Raw genomic sequence first — 21,486 nt, forward strand, 5'->3', positions numbered from 1 at the left:
AGCAGGAGATTGCCTTGCCAATGTTTGACCTGATGCTATGAGAGTTCATGGGATCCAGAGTCAATGTTGAAGACTCCCAGGTCAACTACCTCCTGACTGTATACCATTGTGATGCCACCTCTGGTGGGTCTATCCTGCCGGTGAGACAGGAAATACCCAGAAATGATGATGGTGGTGTCTGGGACATTGTCTGCAAGGTATGATTCCATGCTTGACTAGTCTGTGGGACAGCTGTCCTTATTTTGGCACAAGCACCCTAAGGAGGACTATGTAGGGTCGACAGGGCTGGGTTTGCCATTGTCGTTTCCGGTGCCTATGTCGATGCCAGGTGGTCCGTCCTGTTTCATTCCTTTTCTTGCTTTATAGCGGTTTGATACAACTGAGTGGCTTGCAAGGCCATTTAAGAGTCAATCACATTGCTGTGGGTCCAGAGTCATATGTAGGCCAGACCAGGTAAGGATGGCAGATTTTCTTCCCTAAAGGACATTAGTGACCAGATGGGTTTTAAATGATCTCTTGAAAAAGAACTCTGAGTGAGTATGGACACCAGAGTGCACATCAGCGGTTGCAGAATTAAAACAAACACTGGACACGGCTCCGGCACTACAGGTGCCGGACCCATCCTTACCCTTTGCCCTCGAGGTCGCTATCACAGATACCACCTTATCAGTGGTATTGCTTCAGGAAAAACATGACCGATTCTGCTTAGTGACATACGCATCTCACCTGTTAACATTGTGGAACGGGCCTACACAGTGTGTGAAAAACACTTGCTGGCCGTCTTCTGGGTGATTCAAAATTTTACTTATGTTGTTGGCCTCAGCCCCATGACTATCCTGACTGAACACACGCCCATCCAGTTGTTACTACGGTAATGGTAGCCAGAATCATATTGCCCGTTGGACCTTGCCCTTTCAAGGTAGAGATATTTCGCGAAAAAAAGCAAGTACTACATGCCTGGTGGCCAATTTAACCAGCAGGACGGACCCCATGAGTGTCACGTTTTGACAGCAAAGGTCCTCAAGGGACCTTTTGTGTCAAAATCATTGGGGTGTGTACAAGGGAAGGAGCCAGCAATCAAAATTTTTGTTGATGGTTCCTCTACAGTGGAGGATGGGATTAGGCAGACAGGGTGTGGATTACATGTACAGGATCATAATGGAAAACCTATCAAATACCTTGCCTTACAGTTACCAGCGAGTCTAAGTGCGCAAGGTGCAGAACTAGCTGCGGTTGCCTTTGTGGTGACACAATCACACAAGTTTCCTCCACCAGTTGACATATATTCTGATAGTATGTACGTATGTATGACCGAGTACCTACCTCTGTGTGAAGCAAGAGGTTTTGTGTCGGCAGATGGAAAACCTTTGCCATCTGCTCCATTACTGCAGAGAATAGTAGATGCAGCGAGGAAAGGGGAAAGGATTACATAAAATACTGTGATATATTGCCCTATGTTGTGGAAATTGGAAAGGAGATAATTGGAACAACCTTGTCTAAATGTAGTCTGGAAACCTAGGTGGTCATATGTCCTCACCCTATATATAAAACAGCAGAGTCAAAATGTGGATTTAATGTCATTGTAGATTGCACCATGGAGACTAGTAAAACACTGTCAGGGCTAACCCATGTGGCCTAAATGGGAAAGGGGAGATATTGCTGAACCACCACAGCGAAGGAATACCAGTATGGACATAACCGGAATTGCCCAGTGAGCAACAGTACATTTTGTTTCAACCCACAAATACCAACCAGAGTAGGGAAAGTGGAGTTGGTAGACATACAAGATAAATGAAAGACAGAAATGGTAACAGTGACAGAAAGTATTAAGGAGGACTTGATAAATTACCTCCAGGAATACGAATATACTATTCAGCCATTGCCCACGCGCTTGGGTAAAGAGAGGCAGCAGCTAGAAGCCATTGGTCTAGTGTACTACAATCTAGAACAACAGTCGAAGAAGCTACAAGGTGAGATTGACAAGATAAACGATTCTACTTGGTGGGAGGACTTATGGAACTGGGGGTCAAATGTGCAGATACACCCCTGGTTTAGAATGATCTCCCATGTCCTGATAGTGGTTTTGGCTCTCGTGGTGTTATATGTGACATATCTAAATTGGAAATTTAAGAAATTGATTAAGGAATGTGAGAGGATGTATGAACGCAGGTTGGACAGTTACCTTAAAGGCAATAAGTACTCGAACTTGCTCTATAAAAAGATAGACAATTAATTATGTAACACGAGGGTAATTGTATAACCTATTCATAGATACTTAAAATGAATGATAAATGTACTCTAAAAATGAAATTGAGACTGTATTATGTTCGCACAAGTGATTAACTATGTAATAGTGATGCTCAAATTGTGCTTTCTTTAACATTGCACTGCTTATGCTCTTGCCTTCAAAATTAAACTGTAATTGCACAAGTATCCTACCTAAGAGACCTAAGGGGAGACTGTAGACCTAGTAAAAACACATAAGAACTTAGTTGAGACAAAGGGCCAGTCACACAACAATACACAGTGTGTCAAAACATAGGGGGGTTGAGTAGAAAGGATAACAGAACACAGATGGCCCAGAGGAATTTCACACAGTCCAGAAAAACAGGCTGAAACATTAGCCACGATGCTAGCAGACTCAGTGTCCTTGCACAAGCTAGATAAAGTAGTTGCTATGGACACGAGATATGATTAGACCACAGTAGACAATGGAAGAGTGTGAGAGATGAAAGTGCTGACCAGGCTCTCACTGAAACAAATAAGGAATTGTCATTATGTCATTATACCAGACCCCTATGAGTAAGTAAGAGAGGTGGGTCTTGGAAACAAGATTTAACCCCTGACTGAAACTTGGGATGGCACAAGAACCCCGGGGAAGAAGACTCGAGAAGACATCCCGAGTCAAGGACTCAGAGAACAGAAGGGCAGCCGCAAGTCCAAGACTGATCACTTTGTGTCTTGATGGGTAGTATACTGTACAAGTAGTGAGTACTTGTTCTTGATGATTTAATGTGTGAATAAAACATTGATATACCTTTCACCAGTCCGCTGTTGTGAATTCTTTAAGAGTAAGTGCAGATTAGGCACATTCTTTGGAATAAGAATTGAGTAGGCAAAACAGGACAACAGTTTACTCCTACTCTCTGCTTTCTGCTTGTTAACCAATCCTTAATCCATGCCAGTATATTACCTCCTATCCCATGTGATTTAATTTGGCTAAAAAAAAACTCCTGTGGGGGACTTGATCAAAAGCCTTCTGAAAATCCAAGTATTCCACGTCCACTGATTCCCTTTATCAATTTTGTGAGTAACATCCTCAAAAGCTCCAACAGGTTCGTCAACCATGATTTCCCATTCATAAATCCATGTTGACGATGCCCAATAAAATCATTATCATCCAAGTGTCCATTTATCATATCCTTTAGAATAGATTCTAGCATTTTCTTAACGACTGATGTAAGGCTAACAGGTCTGTAATTCCCTGTTCTCTCTCTCCCTCCCCTCTTAAATAGTGCGGTGACATTTGCAACCTTCCAATCTGCAGGAACCGCTCCAGAATCTATAGAATTTTGGAAGATGATCACCAATGCATCCATTATTTCCATAGCTGCCTCTTTCAACACTCTGAGATGTAGAATAACAGGTCCTGGGGACTTATCAACCTTCAGCCCCATGAATTTCTCCAATACAACCTTCTTCCTAATACTAATTGCCTTCAATTCCTCATTCCCCCTAATCCCTTGGATCTCTAATTCTGAGAGATTTCTTGTATCTTCCTCAGTGAAGACAGACACAGAGTATTCATTTAGCTTCTCTGCCATTTCTCTATTCCCCAATATAAATTCTCCTGACTCTGCCTGTAATGGTCAAATGTTTTCTTTGTACGTACCTGTAGAAGCTTTTACAGCCCATTTTCATATTTTTTGCTAGCTTACATTCCTATTCTATTCTCCCTTTCTTTATCAGTTTCTTCGTCCCCTTTGCTGTATTCTAAAATCCTCCTTCTAAAATTTGAATTTTTAAAGTTATAGGCATTATAAATTTAAAGTAAAAAGTTAAATAAAAGTTTCTAGCCCCTCTCCTACCTCCCCAATGACTAAACAATTTATTACTTGCCCTCCCCTGACTCCCCCCCCCCCCCCCACAGAGTTTATAAACTATGAACTTTACCGCTTCCCACCATCCCCTGGACCAGGCAAAAAGGTTTCACCTTGCTCCCCACCACCACCCCCCCACCTGCCACTGGCCCTGAAAACTTACCTCCTCTCCCTCCTAACCAGTGTCCCACATCGGATCTCTGGATGGATGGCTGGTGGCAGCAGGTAAGGCATTAATTCATTAATTAATATTCATTAACATATTTATATGTCAGTCCCGTTGCCGAGCAGGAGGCAGGCCGCCACAAGGCTTCTGGGCCGGGCCTTCCCAGAGTCGAGGCCCATGGCGGGCCTATCCCGGAGGCATTTTCCGGGCCCCCCCACCACGACCCCTGATGTCAGGGGGTCAGTAAAATTCAGCACATTATCTTCGCTGTTAGATAAATGTTATTAAAATATGGCTCATTAGAAATTTGCAATGTATTGTACTGAAATAAACAAGCCGCTCACAGCAGCGAGCGAACACAGGGGTGAGGTTGAGCTACATATGCCAGTGGAAAAAGTGTGAGTGGCTATAGACAGAGTGAAACAAAGTGCAGCTTTGATTGAAGGAGGAATCGGTCATTGGATGGGGAGGTGGGCCTGAGTGGGCGTGAGGGGTGGGAAATGAGGATCCAGACAGGTCCTCAAAGCCGCTGGAGAGACTGAGCTTCAGAAGGCGAGAGTGTTCCACAGTTATTGGTCATAGTGTCATAGAGTTATACAGCACAGGCCCTTCGGCCCATCGTGCCCGTGCTGGCCATCAAGCACCTATCCTAATCCCATTTTCCAGCACTTGGGCCATAGCCTTGTATTCTATGGCATTTCAAGTGCTCATCTAAGTACTTCATAAATGTTGTGAGGGTTCCTGCCTCTACCACCCCTTCAGGCAGTGTGTTCCAGATTCCAACCACCCTCTAGGTGAATTTTTTTTCCTAAAATCCCCTCTAAATCTATGCCCCCTGCTTATTGACACCTCCGCGAAGGGAAAAAGTTTCTTCCTATCTACACCCCTTATAATTTTGTATTCCTCAATCAGGTTCCCCCTCAGCCTTCTCTGCTCTAAGGAAAACAACCCTAGCCTATCCAGTCTCTCTTCATAGCTGAAATGCTCCAGTACAGGCAACATCCTGGTGAATCTCCTCTGCACCCTCTCCAGTGCAATCACATCCTTCCTATTAAAGGCCTCCTTCCCAACCATAACCCGAGGGGACCCGATGACATGAGTTGGGTTTGGGTCGTGTCAGGTCGCTCTTCCGGGTCCGGCTTGGGTCGGGTCGGGCTGGGCCGGGCCGGGTCCGGGATGGACATGCACAGTACTACCTTTTGCTCTGTTGGGAGGAAAAGGGAAGTTGAGTAAGTAAGCGTCAAAATTTGAAAAGCCTGCCTGAGCTAGGACCCAGGATGTCAAGGAGTGAAACGTGCATTCGGACTCCACAGACTCTGAGTCTGCGCAGTGAGCGAGTGAGCATCTCTCTGAGGTCATCACGCTCATGCTGCAGCTTCATTCCATTCCATCCATCCAAAAGTGGTAAGTACAGTGAGTGCACTATGGATGTAAAACGAATACTGTCAACTGGAGAAAGTGAACATTCAGGTGGTTGGGTCGGATTGGGCACGGGAAAAAAGGAAAGACTCGGGCCAGGCCGGGCTCAAGTCTGATGTGGTTCTGTCCGGATCAGGGCGGGTTTTTTTTCCAGATCCGAGCAGGCCTTTACTTCCAGTACTGTGGCGACCAGAACTGTACACTGTACTCCAGCTGTGGCCTAACTAGCGTTTTATACAGCTCCATCATAACCTCCCTGCTCTTATATTCTATGCCTCAGCTAATAAAGGCAAATATCCCATATACCTTCCTAACCACCTTCTCGACCTATGCTGCTGCGTTCAGTGATCTATGGACAAGTACACCAAGGTCCCTCTGATCCTTTGTACTTCCTAGGGTCCTACCATCCATTGTATGTTCCCTTGCCTTGTTAGTCCTCCCAAAATGCATCAACACACACTTCTCAGGAATAAATTCCATTTGCCAGTGCTCTGCCCATCTTACCAGCCCATCTATATCATCCTGTAATCTAAGGCTTTCCTCCTCACTATTTACGACACCACCAATTTTCATGTCAGCTGTGAACTTACTGATCATACCTCCTATATTCACGTCTAAATCATTAATGTACACTACAAACAGCAAGGGTCCCAGCACCGATCCCTGCGATACACCACTGGTCACAGGTTTCCAATCGCAAAAACAACCCTTGACTATCACCTGCTGCCTCCTGCCACTAAGCCAATTTTGCATCCAATTTGCCAAATTGCCCTGGTTCCATTGGGCTCTTACCTTCTTCACCAATCTCCCACATGGGACCTTATCAAAAGCCTTACTGCAGTCCATGTAGACTACATCAACTGCTTTACCCTCATCTACACATCTAGTCACCTCTTCGAAAAATTCAATCAGGTTTGTTAGACATGATCTCCCATGACAAAGCTATGCTGACTATCCTTGATTTATCCCTGCCTCTCCAAGTGGAGATTAATCCTGTCCCTCAGAATTTTTTCCAATAGTTTCTCTACCACTGAGGTTAGACTCACTGGCCTGTAATTACCTGGTTTATCCCTGCTACCCTTCTTGAATAATGGTACCACATTCCCTGTCCGCCAGTCCTCTGGCACCTCTCCTGTGGCCAGAGGGGATTTGAAAATTTGTGTCTGAGCCCCTGCTATCTCTGCCCTTGCCTCACATAACAGCCTGAGATACATCTCATCTGGGCCTGGGAATTTATCCACTTTAAAGCCTGCTAAAACTGCTAATACCTCCTCCCTTTCAATGTTAATTTGTTCGATTATGTCACAATCCCCCTCCCTGATCGCTACACCTACATCGTCCTTCTCCATAGTGAACACAGATAAAAAGTAATCATTGAAAACCTCACCTACATCCTCTGGCTCCACACACAGATTGCCACTTTGGTCCCTAATGGGCCCTGGTTATCCTCTTGCCCTTAATATTCTTATAAAATGCCTTTGGATTTTCCTTTATCTTGCCCCCCCACCAGTGTTTTTTCATGTCCCCTCTTCGCTCTCCTAATTACTTTAAGTACCCACCCCCACCCCCCTACACTTTCTATGGTCCTGTAGGGCGTTTGCTGTTTTCAGCCCTCTGAATCTGCCATAAGCCTCCTTTTTTTCCCTTATCAAATCCTCTATTTCCCTTGACATCCAGGGTTTCCTGGACTTGTTGGTCCTACCCTTCACCTTTACAGGAACATGCTGGCCCTGAACTCTCACTATTTCCTTTTTGAATGACTCCCACTGGTCTGATGTAGACTTTCCTACAAGTGGCTGTTCCCAGTCCACTTTGGCCAGATCCTGTTTTATCATATTGAGATCAGCTTTCCTCCAATTCAGTACCTTTATTTCCGATCCATTTTTGTCCTTTTCCATAACTACTTGAAATCTTAGAGTTATGTTCACTATCCCCGAAATGCTCCACCACTAACACTTCTACCACTTGTCCGACCTCATTCCCTAGAATTAGGCCCAGTAACACCCCTTTCTCTTATAGGACTTTCTACATGCTGGCTCAAAAAGTTCTCCTATATGCACTTTAATAATTCTGCTCCCTTTAAGCCTTTTGCACTAAGACTATCCCAGTTAATATTGGTCATGGGTTGTGAGAGAGGGAGACTAAGGAAAATTCCCTAGTAACTGATGGCCTGAGGAGAGGGGAGGGACTGAGCCGAATAAAAGTGATGGGGCCCGCGGAACATCTGGTTGCCAGCCCTGGATTAGAGCCAGACTTGGGAGTGCTCCCCATTCAACAGCTCTCAAAGGCCGAGGACTTAACCTGGTGTTGAATGGCCCAGAAAAGCCCACAGGAACTAAAGGTCACAATCCCATCAGGTGCAGCCACTCATGGTCAGATAAACACACATGGTCTGGGGTAAAGTTGATCAATAGGGAAGGGAGAGAATGCTGGCTCACCCCTCTCACTGTGGAAAGATGTCTGAATTGGAGGCTTAAAGAACAGAAATCCAGTATCTGATTCAAGAGAATAATTCTCTAAAGGATAAACTACAGACTGCACTGTGGGACAAGCAGCACACTACAAGTAAGTATAAGTGTAAGTGTATGAGCATTGTATGGCCAATGAACATCTACCTTTGAGTGAGCCATGTATGCAAGCCTGGAAAGTGCAGGTTAATGGAACCTGTCCAGGTTAATGGATAATGGCTGAGACACCAGATTATATGAGTTTCATTTCACTGTTTTGCGAGATGAATGGATTTTTAAGGTTGTTTATGATCTAAGCACAGACTTTCAAGCTGTGTGCATCTTCCACATTTCATCTACTCCCCTGAAAGCATGAACGCTCATGTCAAAAAGAGGAGCTAACAGTCCAGATGTGGGGTAAAGGCCGGCTACCCGACCCGAACCCAGGTTGCACTTGCGGTCTGGTATTCAGGCTCGGGTCGGGTGGGATACGCTCGATCACAACCTCAGGTAAGTGGCTCTAATGTTAATGTAATTATTTGACTAGAAAGGTGGTTTTGTTACACTTTTCTTAAGCTTGTGCAGATCAGCAACAAAGTGAAAAACGGAAGATAGGTTAACTGATGGTCGGGTCAGGCGTAGGAAAAAATGGAAAGACTCGAGCTGGGTCGGGCTTGGGTCAGATGTGGTTCTGTCGGGCTTGGGTCGGGTCTCATTTGCAGACCCAAGCTGGACTTGTGGGGTATATGTGGGGTATATGAGGAGGGGTAGAATGGGACCAGGGTGAGGAGGGGTAGAATAGGGGCATGTGGGAGTAGAAGTATAATGGGACCAGTTAGAGGAGGGGAGGATTGAGACATGTGAGGAGAGAGAGGATGGGACATATATAAGAGGATAGGGAGATTAGGATGTGTGAGGAGAGGGAGAATTGGACTGGTGAGAGCAGAGCAAGAATGGGACCAGTGAGAGAACGTGGACTAGTACATCTGAGGAGAACGGGATGTATGAGATGTAGAATGGGATGGGAGAGAGTAGAAGAATGTGACCTGTTAGAGGAGAGGTGGATTGGGAAATGAGAAGCTGAGGTGGAACGTGACCTGCATGAGGTGGTGGTTTGGGACCAATGGGAGGAGACCAATGTTTCTTCTAAGGTGCATGTGCACAACAATCTGGAATGTACCACGCATTGAAACAAGCAGACCACTCACAACTTAGAGGAAATACAGTGACTGCTAAAATGTAAGTTACCCATGGACAAGAGGTAATGCTCACAAGAGATTGTAACCTGCCCAATACAATGAAAATTTAGAGGGAACATTGCTCTTTACTCATTACTAAATCTAATACGGCATGGCCCCTGATGCGTCCAGGATATATGATTGAAGAAAACGTACCTGAACACACTCAAGAAATGCACCACTTTTCTGACATGTGCTAGTCTGCTGGTCCCAATCTATATGAAAAATTTAAATTCTTCATAAAAACCCCTCTGGCTTTGCTACATGCTTGTTTAATCTCAGCATTGATATATTCTATGACTTCACATCTGCTACCAAGAGGCCAATACACAATCCACTACAGTCTTAAATCCTTTTCTATTTCTTAATCTAGCCATAAAAGGTCTCCACTGCCTGCTTACCTCTCATTATATCCACTCATTATTAAAGTGATCTCATACTTAATCACCAAGGCTATTCCTTCCCCTTCACCATTTCCCTATCCTTCCTGTGGACATTATAACCTGCGATATTTAGTTGCCAGTCCTGATGAACCTGCAACCATGTCTCAGTAATGGCTACCATGTCCTACCCTCCAAGTTGAATTTTCACCTGCAATTCATTCTATTTGTTCCTTATACTCTGTGCATTTGTTACTTGGGCCACACACATCTGTCCTTCTGTTTTCATGTTCTACTCATGTTTCTTATTTCTCTCTCCTGGTTTAATTACTGTACATCTTTTAGTTATCCCTTTACATGTAGCGCCGATAGCACAATTTCTGACTATTATTCTACTCTCTTCCCTTCGGTTTGTTTTGAAATATTATTTATACTACCTTTTTCACCTCCCCTCCCCCCCCCCCAAAGACCATTTAGTAGCTTAACGTCCTTGTGACGGCCCCATTTATCCTTTCCACTAGGATTCTGGACCCAGCCCACTTCATGTGGAGCACATCCCAATAAAGTTCCTTCCTGCCCCAACACTGGTGCCAATGTCTTATGAAATGGAAGCCCTCTTTCCCACACCACTCCTTCAGTCACATAATCACCATCCTGATCTACTTAACCTAGGACAAATCTGCACATGGCTTGGGTAATTACCCAGAGAGTATAATCCTTGAGGTCCTCTCCTTCAATTTAACTCCTAGTTTCCGATACTTCCCAAACAGGACTTCTTGTCTACTCTTCCTTATGTTGTTGTTCCCAACATGGATCACCCCGCACTTTCTCCAATATAAATTCAAACCTTCGCTCGGGCTTCAGACAGGCAATGTATTATTTGGGACTCTGCTTACAGAGGATGCTTTCCGTCCCCTAATTACTGAATCCCCTACAAATAGCACACAGCACTCCCCCAACCTGTGGGCAGCTTCTGCTCCAAGATGCCATAGTCAACATTCTGGCTGTTCTTCTGACAGTCTTCATCCTTGTCCTCAAAAGGTAGCAAGTATATCGTATCTATTGGGTAGAGTCAGGGGTTGGGTTTTACCAAGCCTTCAACATTGTGATGCATGGTGGGGGTGGTCTGAAGATAGCTCCGGATGAGGCCTGCCACAGACCCAGCCCAATCCTCCCGGCAGCGTTGAGGCTCCGTGGCGGCACTCTCCACCACCCTCCCACAACGCTGGGCGAAGGGACCACAATTTAAATATGCAAATGAATAAAATGAATGAAATGAATGAATTTACATACATTTACCTCCAAACTTGAGGGCCCACTGCGATCTTCAGCGCGGCGGTCGGCACTCCTGCACATTCAGATCCCCGTCCAGGGAAATGGAGCACTACACTGGTTGGGGGGGGGGGGGGGGGTGCCAGATAAGTTTGTCAATGGGTGTAGGGAATGGTGGGAAGGGTTGAACCTTAATGTTTGTGCAGTTGGGGGTGAAGGTCAGATGTTAGAGGTAAGTATTTGGGGGCAGGAAGGGCAATTAGTTATTGTAATTGCTATTTAGGTGGTGAGAAAGGGGTGTTAGAAATGTATATATTTAATTTTGGGGGTTAGGACTTTAAAAATTTGCCATCTGGGCTAGCTGCCCTTTAAAAATGGTGCCAGCACCTGCGCCCAGGCAGCTGACGCCATTGACAGGAACGGACAGCCCATCCCCTCCACAAGATTGGGTCCCTGGATATTTAAACGAGCCACCGCTGTTAAAATCCAGCCCCAGTTCTCTGCGGAGCCATGTTCTCTATCTCACTTAGGTTTCCCATACTCTTCAAATTCCATCTTTGGATTGGTACTTTTAAGTTGAGATCACATCATGTAGGTCTGCAACACGCCCGCTGCTGTGTTAAAATGGCACAGACAGGTATGCTGAAAATGCTTCTGCGTTTTTCATCCGATACCACACTATCTGTTCTCCACTCACCCAGCTCTGCCCACGCATGTAGCTTGGGGTTATCGGCACCTATATTTTGAACTGCATTAAGTATTTGCAATTTTGATGAAAGTTGCAGTAAGTTTGTTACAATTTTTTAAAAAAAGACAAAGCCACTGAATATTGTTAAGCAAAGCTATAATCTGAATACAGTATTGACAGTACAGTGGACTGTTAATCACAATGATCTAGATGAAGATAATGCTCCTCTCCAGGATTGATTGTTGCTCTAACTTCTGACAGAATTCTGCACAAAGTCCATCATTTTATCCAGAAATGCATCAGAGTTAATAATCCATTGTGGGATTTTGCCACAAATATAGGTCTAAAAAAAAACAGAAAAAACGTTTAAAGGGTGATCTGCTCTATTGTGTAATTTATTATTACACTTTTGAATTAATCACAGTTAAAATTTCATTGCCAAGCCTGATGACAGCAAGATGAATTTTCACTACAAATAATTACCAGTATCTCATGTGGCAGACAGCCACTGCATCGATCTCCAAGTAAAGTACAATCCAATGAGCTTCTCACATAGTCTTCAGCTAACTGTGCAATCACCCCAGGCTTAACACATGACATTTGCGAACAAACAGCATATGGCATTAAACACTATAAATAAACAAAAAAAAAGTTATTTTCATTCAGAACACTACTAGAAAATAATGTAAAAGATTTTGGGCCCAAAATCACAATGTCGGGCGAGACCGAAACACACTGGGGTACAAAACTTGGTTCACATCACACAATAGGCATGCAGGGAACAATCCCTGCAGCTGAATGAATAGGCCTGAAGCACAACTAATGAGGCCTTGGATACCTAATTGGCAGCTCTACACAGCTCACTAAAGAGGCCTTAAAGATTGGGTCATTGTGTTTGCCAGCAGACCTCATTTAAGTCCTTAAAATAAAGTGATCCAGGAGACAGGGGTAAACTCAGAGGTGAGGGTAGTGATGGCAATCCGGGAATGGGGTTGGTGATGGGAAGGGAGCGATCATGTGATTGGAAGTTGGGGGTGGGGGGGAGGGGGAGGAGTTGAGTAATTGCTGGTAGCTGCCCATTATTTTAGTGTTAGAGCCAGTAGGAATATACCAGCTTCTCCCAGCTCTATATTCAAGCATTTATTCTCCAGAGTTTCGAAGAATGAGAAGTGATCTCACTGAAACCTACAAAATACTTAAAGGAATAGACAGGTTAGATGAAGCTAAGATGTTTCCCCTGATTGGGGAGTCTAGAACAAGGGGACACAATTTCAAAATAAGGGGGAAAGCCACTTAGAACAGAGATGAGCAGAAATTTCTTTACACAGAGGGTTGTGAATCTTTGGAATTCTCTACCTGAGAAGGCTGTGGAAGCTCAGTCATTGAGTATGTTTAAAGCAGAGTTTGACAAATTTCTGAACACGAATGACATAAGGGGATATGATGATATTGTGGGAAAAAGGCATTGAAATGGATGATCAGCCATGATCATATTGAATGGCAGAGCAGGCTACTCCTGCTCCTGTGTTCCCAAGTACTTTTAACCAACTTACCTTTCTGGTGGCGACCTGAAGAGATCCTTGTAGGCTGCATGCAGATCTGTTTTTCCTGAATGCAGCCAGCACTGGCACTGTCTGCATCAAGGAAAACTGGTGGTGCTGGCTGGCCTGCCCATGACTTACCAGTGTCATGTTTCTTGCATCCCTTCCTTCCGCCAGTACCTAATGCACAGATACTGGTGCATGTGGCCATAGGATCATAGGAACAGGAGTAGGCCATTCAGCCCATCGAGTCTACTCCACCATTCACTTAGATCTTGGCGAATCATCCACCTCAGCCACTTTCCCATGCTATCTTCATACCACTTGATGTCATTAGTCTCCAGAAATCTATCAATTTCTGTCTTGAATATGCTCAATGACTGAAATTCTCTATCCTGGAAGGCTGTGGAAGCTCAAAGATTCACCACCCTCTGAGTGAAGAAATTCCTTCTCATGTCAGTCTTAAATGGCCTACCCCTTAGTTATTCCAAGTTTATGTCCCCTGGTTCTAGACTCAGCCAGGGGAAACATCCTATCTACATCTACCCTGCCACACCCTGTAAGAATTTTGTAAGTTTCAATTAGATCATCTCTCACTCTAAGCTCTAGAGAATTCAGGCCCACTTTCCTCAATCTCTCCCAGCAATTAGTCTGGTGAACCTTTGTTGCACTCCCTCAATGGGAAGTATATCCGACTATAGATAAGGACACCAAAATTGTACACAATACTCCAGGTGCAGTCTCACCAAGGCTTTATACAATTGCAGCAAGACATCTTTACTTCCGTACGCAAATACCTTTGCGATGAAGGCCAACATACCATTTGTCTTCCTAATTGCCAGCTGCACCTACATGCTAGCTTTTAGTGACTCATGAACAAGGACACCCATGTCCCTATGGACACTAACACTTCCCAACCTCTCACCATTTAAAAAATATTTTGTCTTTTTTTTTTAAAACCAAAGTGGATAACGTCACACTTATTCACATTATAGAAACATAGAAAATAGCAGGAGTAGGCCATTTATCCCTTCGAGCCTGCTCGGCCATTCATTCTGATCATGGCTGATGATCCAACTCAGTAACCGGTTTCCACTTTCGCCCCATACCCTTTGATCCCATTAGACCCAAGAGCTATATCTAACTCCTTCTTGAAAACATACAATGTTTTGGCCTCAACTGCTTTCTGTGGTAACGAATTCCACAGGACCACCACTCTCTGGGTGAAGAAATTTCTCCTCATCTCAGTCCTGAATCCCGTATCCTTAGACTATGACCCCTAGTTCTGGTCTCCCCCACTATCAGGAACATCCTTCCTGCATCTACCCTGTCAAGTCCTGTTAGAATTTTATAGGTTTCTATGAGATCCCCCTCATCCTTCTGAACTCCTGTGAATATAATCCGAACCGACTCAATCTCTCCTCACACGTCATTCCCACCATCCCAGGAATCAGTCTGGTAAACCTTCGCTGCACTCCCTCTATAGCAAGAACATCCTTCCTCAGATAAGGAGACCAAAACTGCACACAATATTCCAGGGAGTGGCCTCACCAAGGCCCTGTATAATTGCAGCAAGACATCCTTGCTCCTGTACACGAATTCTCTCGCTATGAAGGCCAACATACCATTTGCCTTTTTTACCGCCTGTTGCACCTGCATGCTTACCTTCAGCGACTGATGTACGAGAACACCCAGGTCTCATTGCATATTCCCCTCTCTCAGTTTATCGCGTTCAGATAATAATCTGCCTTTCTGTTTTTGCTACCAAAGTGGATAACTTCACATTTATCCACATTATACTGCATCTGCTATGCATTAGCCCACTCACTCAACTTGTCCAAATCACCCTGAAGCCTCTCTGCATCCTCCTCACAGCACACCCTCCCACCCAGTTTTGTGTCATCCGCAAATCTGGAGATATTACATTTAGTTCCCTCATCTAAATCATTAATATATATTGTGAATAGCTGGGGTCCTAGCACCAATCCTTGCGGTACCCCATTAGTCACTGCCTACCATTCGGAAAAAGACCCATTTATCCCTACTGTTTCCTATCCGCCAACCAATTTTCTATCCATCCCAAGACACTACCTCCAACTCCACGCGCTTTAATTTTGCATGCTAATCTCTTATGTGGGACTTTGTCGAAAGCCTTCTGAAAGTCCAAATAAACCACATCCACAGGCTCCACCTCATCAACTCTACTAGTTACATCCTCGAAGAATTCTAGTAGATTTGTCAAGCATGATTTCTCTTTCGTAAATCCATGCTGACTCTGCCCGATTCTACCACTGTTCTCCAAGTGCCCTGCTATAAAATCTTTGATAATGGACTCTAGAATTTTCCCCACTACCGACGTCAGACTGATTGGTCTATAATTCCCTGCTTTCTCTCTACCTCCCTTTTTAAATAATGGGGTTACATTAGCTACCCGCCAATCTGTAGGAACTGTTCCAGAGTCTATAGAATCTTGGAAAATGACCAGCAATGCATCCACTATTTCTAGGGCCACTTCCTTAAGTACTCTGGGATGCAAATCATCAGGCCCTGGGGATTTATCGGCCTTCAATCCCATCAATTTCCCCAACACCATTTTTCTACTAATACTTATTTCCTTCAGTTCCTCTCTCACTAAGCCCTGCGTTCCCAAACATTTCTGAAGGCAGAACCAAAGTATGCATTATATTCCATCTGCCATCTTCTTGCCCATTCACTTAGCCTGTCCAAGTTTCCTTGAAACCTCCTTGCATCCTATATATTGTGAACAGCTGTGGCCCTAGCACTGATCCTTACAGTACTCCACTAGTAACATCCTGCCATCCTGAGAATGACCCATTTATTCCTACTTTCTGCTTTCTGTCTGTTAACCAATTCTCAATCCATACCAGAATATTACCCCAAGCCCATGCGCTCTAATTTTGTTTACTAACCTCCTGTGTTGGACTTTATTAAAAGCTTTCTGAATATCCAAATACACCACATCCACTGGTTCTCCTTTATCTATGCTGCAAATAACAGAATCATATCATTGTTACAGTGCAGAAGTAGGCCATTCAGCCCATCGTGTCCGCACTGGCTCTCTGATAGAGCAATTCACTCAGTTCCATTCCCCGGCATTCTCCCCGTAAACCTGCACATTCTTCCTTTTCATATAACAGTCTAATTCCTTTTTGAATGCTTCAATTTAACCTGCCTCTACCACACTCTCAGGCTGTGCATTCCACACCTTAACCACTCTCTGCGTGAAAAGATTTTTCCTCATGTCACTTTTGCTTCTCTTACCAAATTCTTTAAATCTGTGCCCTCATTCTCGATCCTTTCACGAGTGGGAACAGTTTCTCTCTGTCCTGACCCCTCATGATTTTGAATACCTCTATCAAATCACCTCTCAGCCTTCTCTTCTCCAAGGAAGACAGTCCTAACTTCTCCAATCTAGCTTCATAACTGAAATTCCTCATCCCTGGAACAATTCTTGTGAATCTTTTCTGTACTCTCTCCAATGCCTTCACGTCTTTCCTAAAGTGTGGTGCCCAGAATTGGATGCCATACTTCAGCTGAGGCCAAATTAGTGTCTTATACAAGTTCATGGCACTTTAGACCAGAGCAACAGCAGCGGACCTGGGAGGAGGTGGATCTGGAGTGGGACCTGTGGAAATAAACAGCAGAGCTCGATGCCCACACCTACCTCAGACCAGAGCAGTGGCAGTCGGCAGGCTCTGTTTGTGTCAGCGTGCGCTGGGTTTCAAAAGAGGAAAAAAAACTAACATGGGAAATCTGTAAGCCGATTGGTTGGTAAGTAACAGCTGTTATTACCTGTAAATAGCTTTAAAAAATAAGGGAGAAAAAAAAATTTTTTAAACCCTCAAATAGCTACCTTGTAAGTGATAAGGTTAGTACTACTAAAGTTTTTTTAATTAGTGTAATTTATTAATAATTACTAATTAGAATAGTACTGCTTGGACAGAGTAAGGCTGTGAGTTGTGTGTGGGGGATTTTACTGACGAGGGGAAAAAGATGCTCTTTGCAGTCTTTCTTTTCTTTTCTGCCTTTTCAGCCTCTATGGTACAGGGGAAAATCCTGATTGGCATCTGGTAAGTTATTCCACTTATTACATGAGCATTAGTTAGTTTGTAAAGCTAAGTAATGGCAGGGCAGCTTGGCCAAGTGGAATGTGCCTCCTGTGACATGTGGGAAGTCGTGGACGCACCATGTGTCCTAGACACAAACATCTGCAGCAAGTGTCACCACCTGCAGAAACTTGAGCTCCAGGTTTCAGAACTCGAGCGGTGACTACAGTCACTGTGGCACATCCGCGAGGCAGAGAACTAAGTGGATAGCACGTTTCAGGAGGTAGTCATCCCAGAGCTTAAGAGAGCACAGGCAGAGAGGGACTGGGTGGCTGCCAGATAGACAAGGAGGTCAAGGCAGGTAGTGCAGGAGTCCCCGGAGGTCATCCCACATTCTAACCAGTATTCTGTTCTGAGTACCAATGGCAGAGAGGGTTCCTCTGGAGAGTGCAGCGAGAGTCATGACCAGAGCACCATGGGTGGCTCAGCTGTGCAGGGAGGCAGAAGAAAAGACAAGCGAGCAATAGCAATAGGGGATTTCATAGTTAGGGGAACAGATAGGCATTTCTGTGGTCACAGACATGATTCCAGGATGGTATGTTGCCTGCCTGGTGCAAGGGTCATGGATATCACTGAGCGGTTACAGGGCATTCTGGAGGGCAAGTGTGCACAGCCAGAGGTCATAGTCCACATTGGTACCAACAATATAGGAAGAAAGAGGGATGAGGTCCTGCAGGCTGAGTTTAGGGAGTTAGGAACAAGATTAGCAAGCAGGACCTATAACATAATAATCTCCAGATTACTCCCAAGGCCACGTGCTAGTAATATAGAAATAGGAAAATACACCAGATGAATGTGTGGCTGGAGAGATGGTGCAGGAGGGAGGGCTTCAGATTTCTGGGGCATTGGGACGGGTTCTGTGGAAGGTGGGACCTGTACAAGCTGGACTGTCTGCACCTGAACGGGACTGGGACAAATATCCTTGCAGGAAGGTTTGCTAGTGCTATTGAGGATGGTAACCTGAGAACAGTTTTAGATAGAACATTTTCAGGGCAGGAACAGGAGGCAGAAAATTAGCGAGTGACTCTGAAAGACAGAGCAAGCAAAGGTTAAAAAGTGTGTAGCACAGGAATTTGTCAGTGTTAAAGGGTATTTATTTAAATGCAAGGAGTATAGTAAATAAAGCCGATGAGCTGACAGCACAGATAGACACATGGCAACACAATGTCGTTGCTATATCGGTAACTTGGCTTAAAGAGAGGCAAGAATGGCAACTCAACATCCCTGGATATCGAGTTTTAAGGCGGGATAGAGGGAGATTAAAAAGGAGGGGGTGTAGCATTATTAGTTAAGCAATCAATCAATAACAATTGTGAGGAGGGATGATATGCTAAATGAATCAATTGAGGCCATATGGGTGGAGCTCAGATAAAAAAAAGGGGCAGCCACACTACTTGGAGTGTACTATAGACCCCCAAATAGTGAGAGGGAGGTAGAACAAATATGTAGGCAAATTTCTGAGTGCAAAAACTATACAATAATAGTTGGGGATTTCTACTACACCAATATCAACTGGGATACAAACATTGCGAAGAGCACAGAGGGGACAAACTTCTTAAACAGCATTCAAGAGAACTTTTTTAGCCAGCACGTAACAAGCCCAATGAGAGGGGGCGCAATTAGATTTAGTCTTCGGTAATGAAGCTGGACAAGTGGAGGAAGTAACAATGGGTGACCATTTTGGAGATAGCAATCATAATACAGCAAGTTTTAGCATAATCATGGAAAAGGACAAAGATAAAACAGGAGCAAAAGTTCTAAACTGGGGGAAGACAAATTAAGAAACTGAGAGGTGACCTGGTGAAAGCGATCTGTATACAGCTACTTGAAGGAAAATCAGTGATAAACCAGTGGGAGGCATTCAATAGCGAGATACTACAGGCACGATGTAGGCATGTCTCCACTAAGATATAGGGTGGTACTGCCAGATCTAGAGCCCCCTGGTGATCTAGAAACATATAGGGCAAGTTAAAGCAGAAAAAGAAAGTTTATGACGATCACAAAAGTATTAATACTTTAGAAAGCCTAGAGGAGTACAGAAAGTGCAGGGGTGTAGTAAAAAAGGAAATTAGAAAAGCAAAGAGAGGATATGAAAAATTATTGGCAGGTAAAAATCAAGGAAAACCCAAAGAAGTTTTTTCAGAACATTAAGAAAAAGAGGATAACTAAGGAAAGGGTAGGGCCCATCAGAGATGTACAAGGGAACTTACGCATGGATGCAGAAGATATGGGCAGGGTTCTTTGTGAAGACAGAGACAAAAAAACTCACTAAGGAGAGGGACGATGTAGACATTGTAGATAAAGAAGAGTTTGAAATATTAGATACGATAAGCATAATGAGAGAGGAAGTACGAGAGGATCTGACATCCTTAAAAATGGATAAATCGCCAGGGCCGGATGGATTGCATCCCAGGTTCTGAAAAGGAAGTCAGGGAGGAAATAGCAGATGCGCTGAGGATCATCTTCAAATCCTCACTAGATACAGGAGAGGTGCCAGACGATTGGAGGTGTGTGAACGTTGTACCGTTGTTTAAAAAGGGTGCGAGGGATAGGTCAAATAATTATAGGCTGGTCAGTCTAACCTCGGTGGTGGGTAAATTGCTAGAATTTATTCTGAGGAACAGGATAAAATACCACTTAGAAAGGCACGGATTAATCAGGGATAATCAGCAAGGATTCATTAAGGGAAGGTCATGTCTTACTAACTTAATTGAGTTTTTTGAGGAAGTAACAAGAAGGATTGATGAGGGTAGTGCAGTGCATGTGGTCTACATGGATTTTAGTAAGGCTTTAGACAAAGTCCCACATGGCAGACTGATCAGTAAAATGAAAGCCCAGGGGATACAGGGGAATGTGGCAGGTTGGATCCAGAATGGCTCAGGGACAGGAAACAAAGGGTAGTAGTCGACAGATGTTTTTGTGAATGGAAAGCAGTTTCCAGTGGCGTTCCACAGGGCTCAGTGTTGGGTCCCTTGCTGTTTGTGGTATATATTAATGATTTGGACTCAAATGTGGGAGGCATAATTGGGAAATTTGCTGATGACACAAAAATTGGTCATGTAGTTGATAGTGAAGAGGATAGCCGTAGACTCCAGAATATCAATGGTTTGGTTGAGTGGGCGGAAAAGTGGTAAATGGAATTCAATCCAGGTAAGTGTGAGGTAATGCATTTGGGGAGGGCAAATAAAACGAGGCAATACACAATAAATGGGAGGATATTGGGAGGGGTAGAAGAAGTAGTGAGAGACCTTGGAGTGTATGTCCACAGGTCCCTGAAGGTGGCAGGACAGGTAGACAGAGTGAAGATTGCAAATGGAATGCTTTCCTTTATTGGCAGAGGTATAGAATTCAAAAGCATGGTTGTAATGGCATCAAGGAGCCCTAGCAAAACTGAGGTCAATGGGAATGAGGGGGAAAACCCTCCGCTGGCTGGAGTCATACCTAGCACAAAGGAAGATGGTTGTGGTTGTTGGAGGTCAATCATCTGAGCTCCAGGACATCACTGCAGGTGTTCCTCAGGGTAGTGTCCTAGGCCCAACCATCTTCAGCTGCTTCATCAATGACCTTTCTTCAATCATAAAGGTCAGAAGTGGGGATGTTTGCTGATGATTGCACAATGTTCAGCACCATTCACAACTCCTCAGATACTGAAACAGTCCGTGCAGAAATGCAGCAAGACCTGGACAATATCCAGGCTTGGGCTGATAAGTGGCAAGTAACATTCGCACCACACAAGTGCCAGGCAATGACCATCTCCAACATGAGAGAATCTAACCATCTCCCCTTGACATTCAACAGCATTACCATCGCTGAATCCCCCACTATCAACATCCTAGGGGCTACCACTGACCAGAAACTGAACTGGAGTTGCCATATAAATACCGTGGCTACAAGAGCAGGTCAGCGGCTAGGAATCTCGAGGCGAGTAACTCACCACCTGACTCCCCAAAGCCTGTCCACCATCTACAAGGCACAAGTCAGGAGTGTGATGGAATACTCTCCACTTGCCTGGATGGGTGCAGCTCCAACAACACTCAAGAAGCTCGACACCATCCAGGACAAAGCAGCCCGCTTGATTGGCACCCCATCTACAAACATTCACTCCGTT

The 21,486-nt window shown here is 44.4% G+C and overlaps 1 protein-coding gene across 1 annotated transcript in view; it reads right to left on the reverse strand.

Annotated features, from left to right (window-relative positions):
• Nucleotides 1-11,906: 11,906 nt before the first annotated feature.
• hsd17b3 (hydroxysteroid (17-beta) dehydrogenase 3) overlaps nt 11,907-21,486 on the reverse strand; it is a 104,535-nt gene continuing 94,955 nt past the window's right edge. The window contains 2 exon segments of the mRNA XM_068029015.1: nt 11,907-12,053; nt 12,194-12,340. Coding sequence (XP_067885116.1) covers nt 11,907-12,053; nt 12,194-12,340 — 294 coding nt within the window.

Source organism: Heterodontus francisci, chromosome 4 (assembly GCF_036365525.1).
Source record: "Heterodontus francisci isolate sHetFra1 chromosome 4, sHetFra1.hap1, whole genome shotgun sequence".
NCBI lineage: Eukaryota > Metazoa > Chordata > Chondrichthyes > Heterodontiformes > Heterodontidae > Heterodontus > Heterodontus francisci.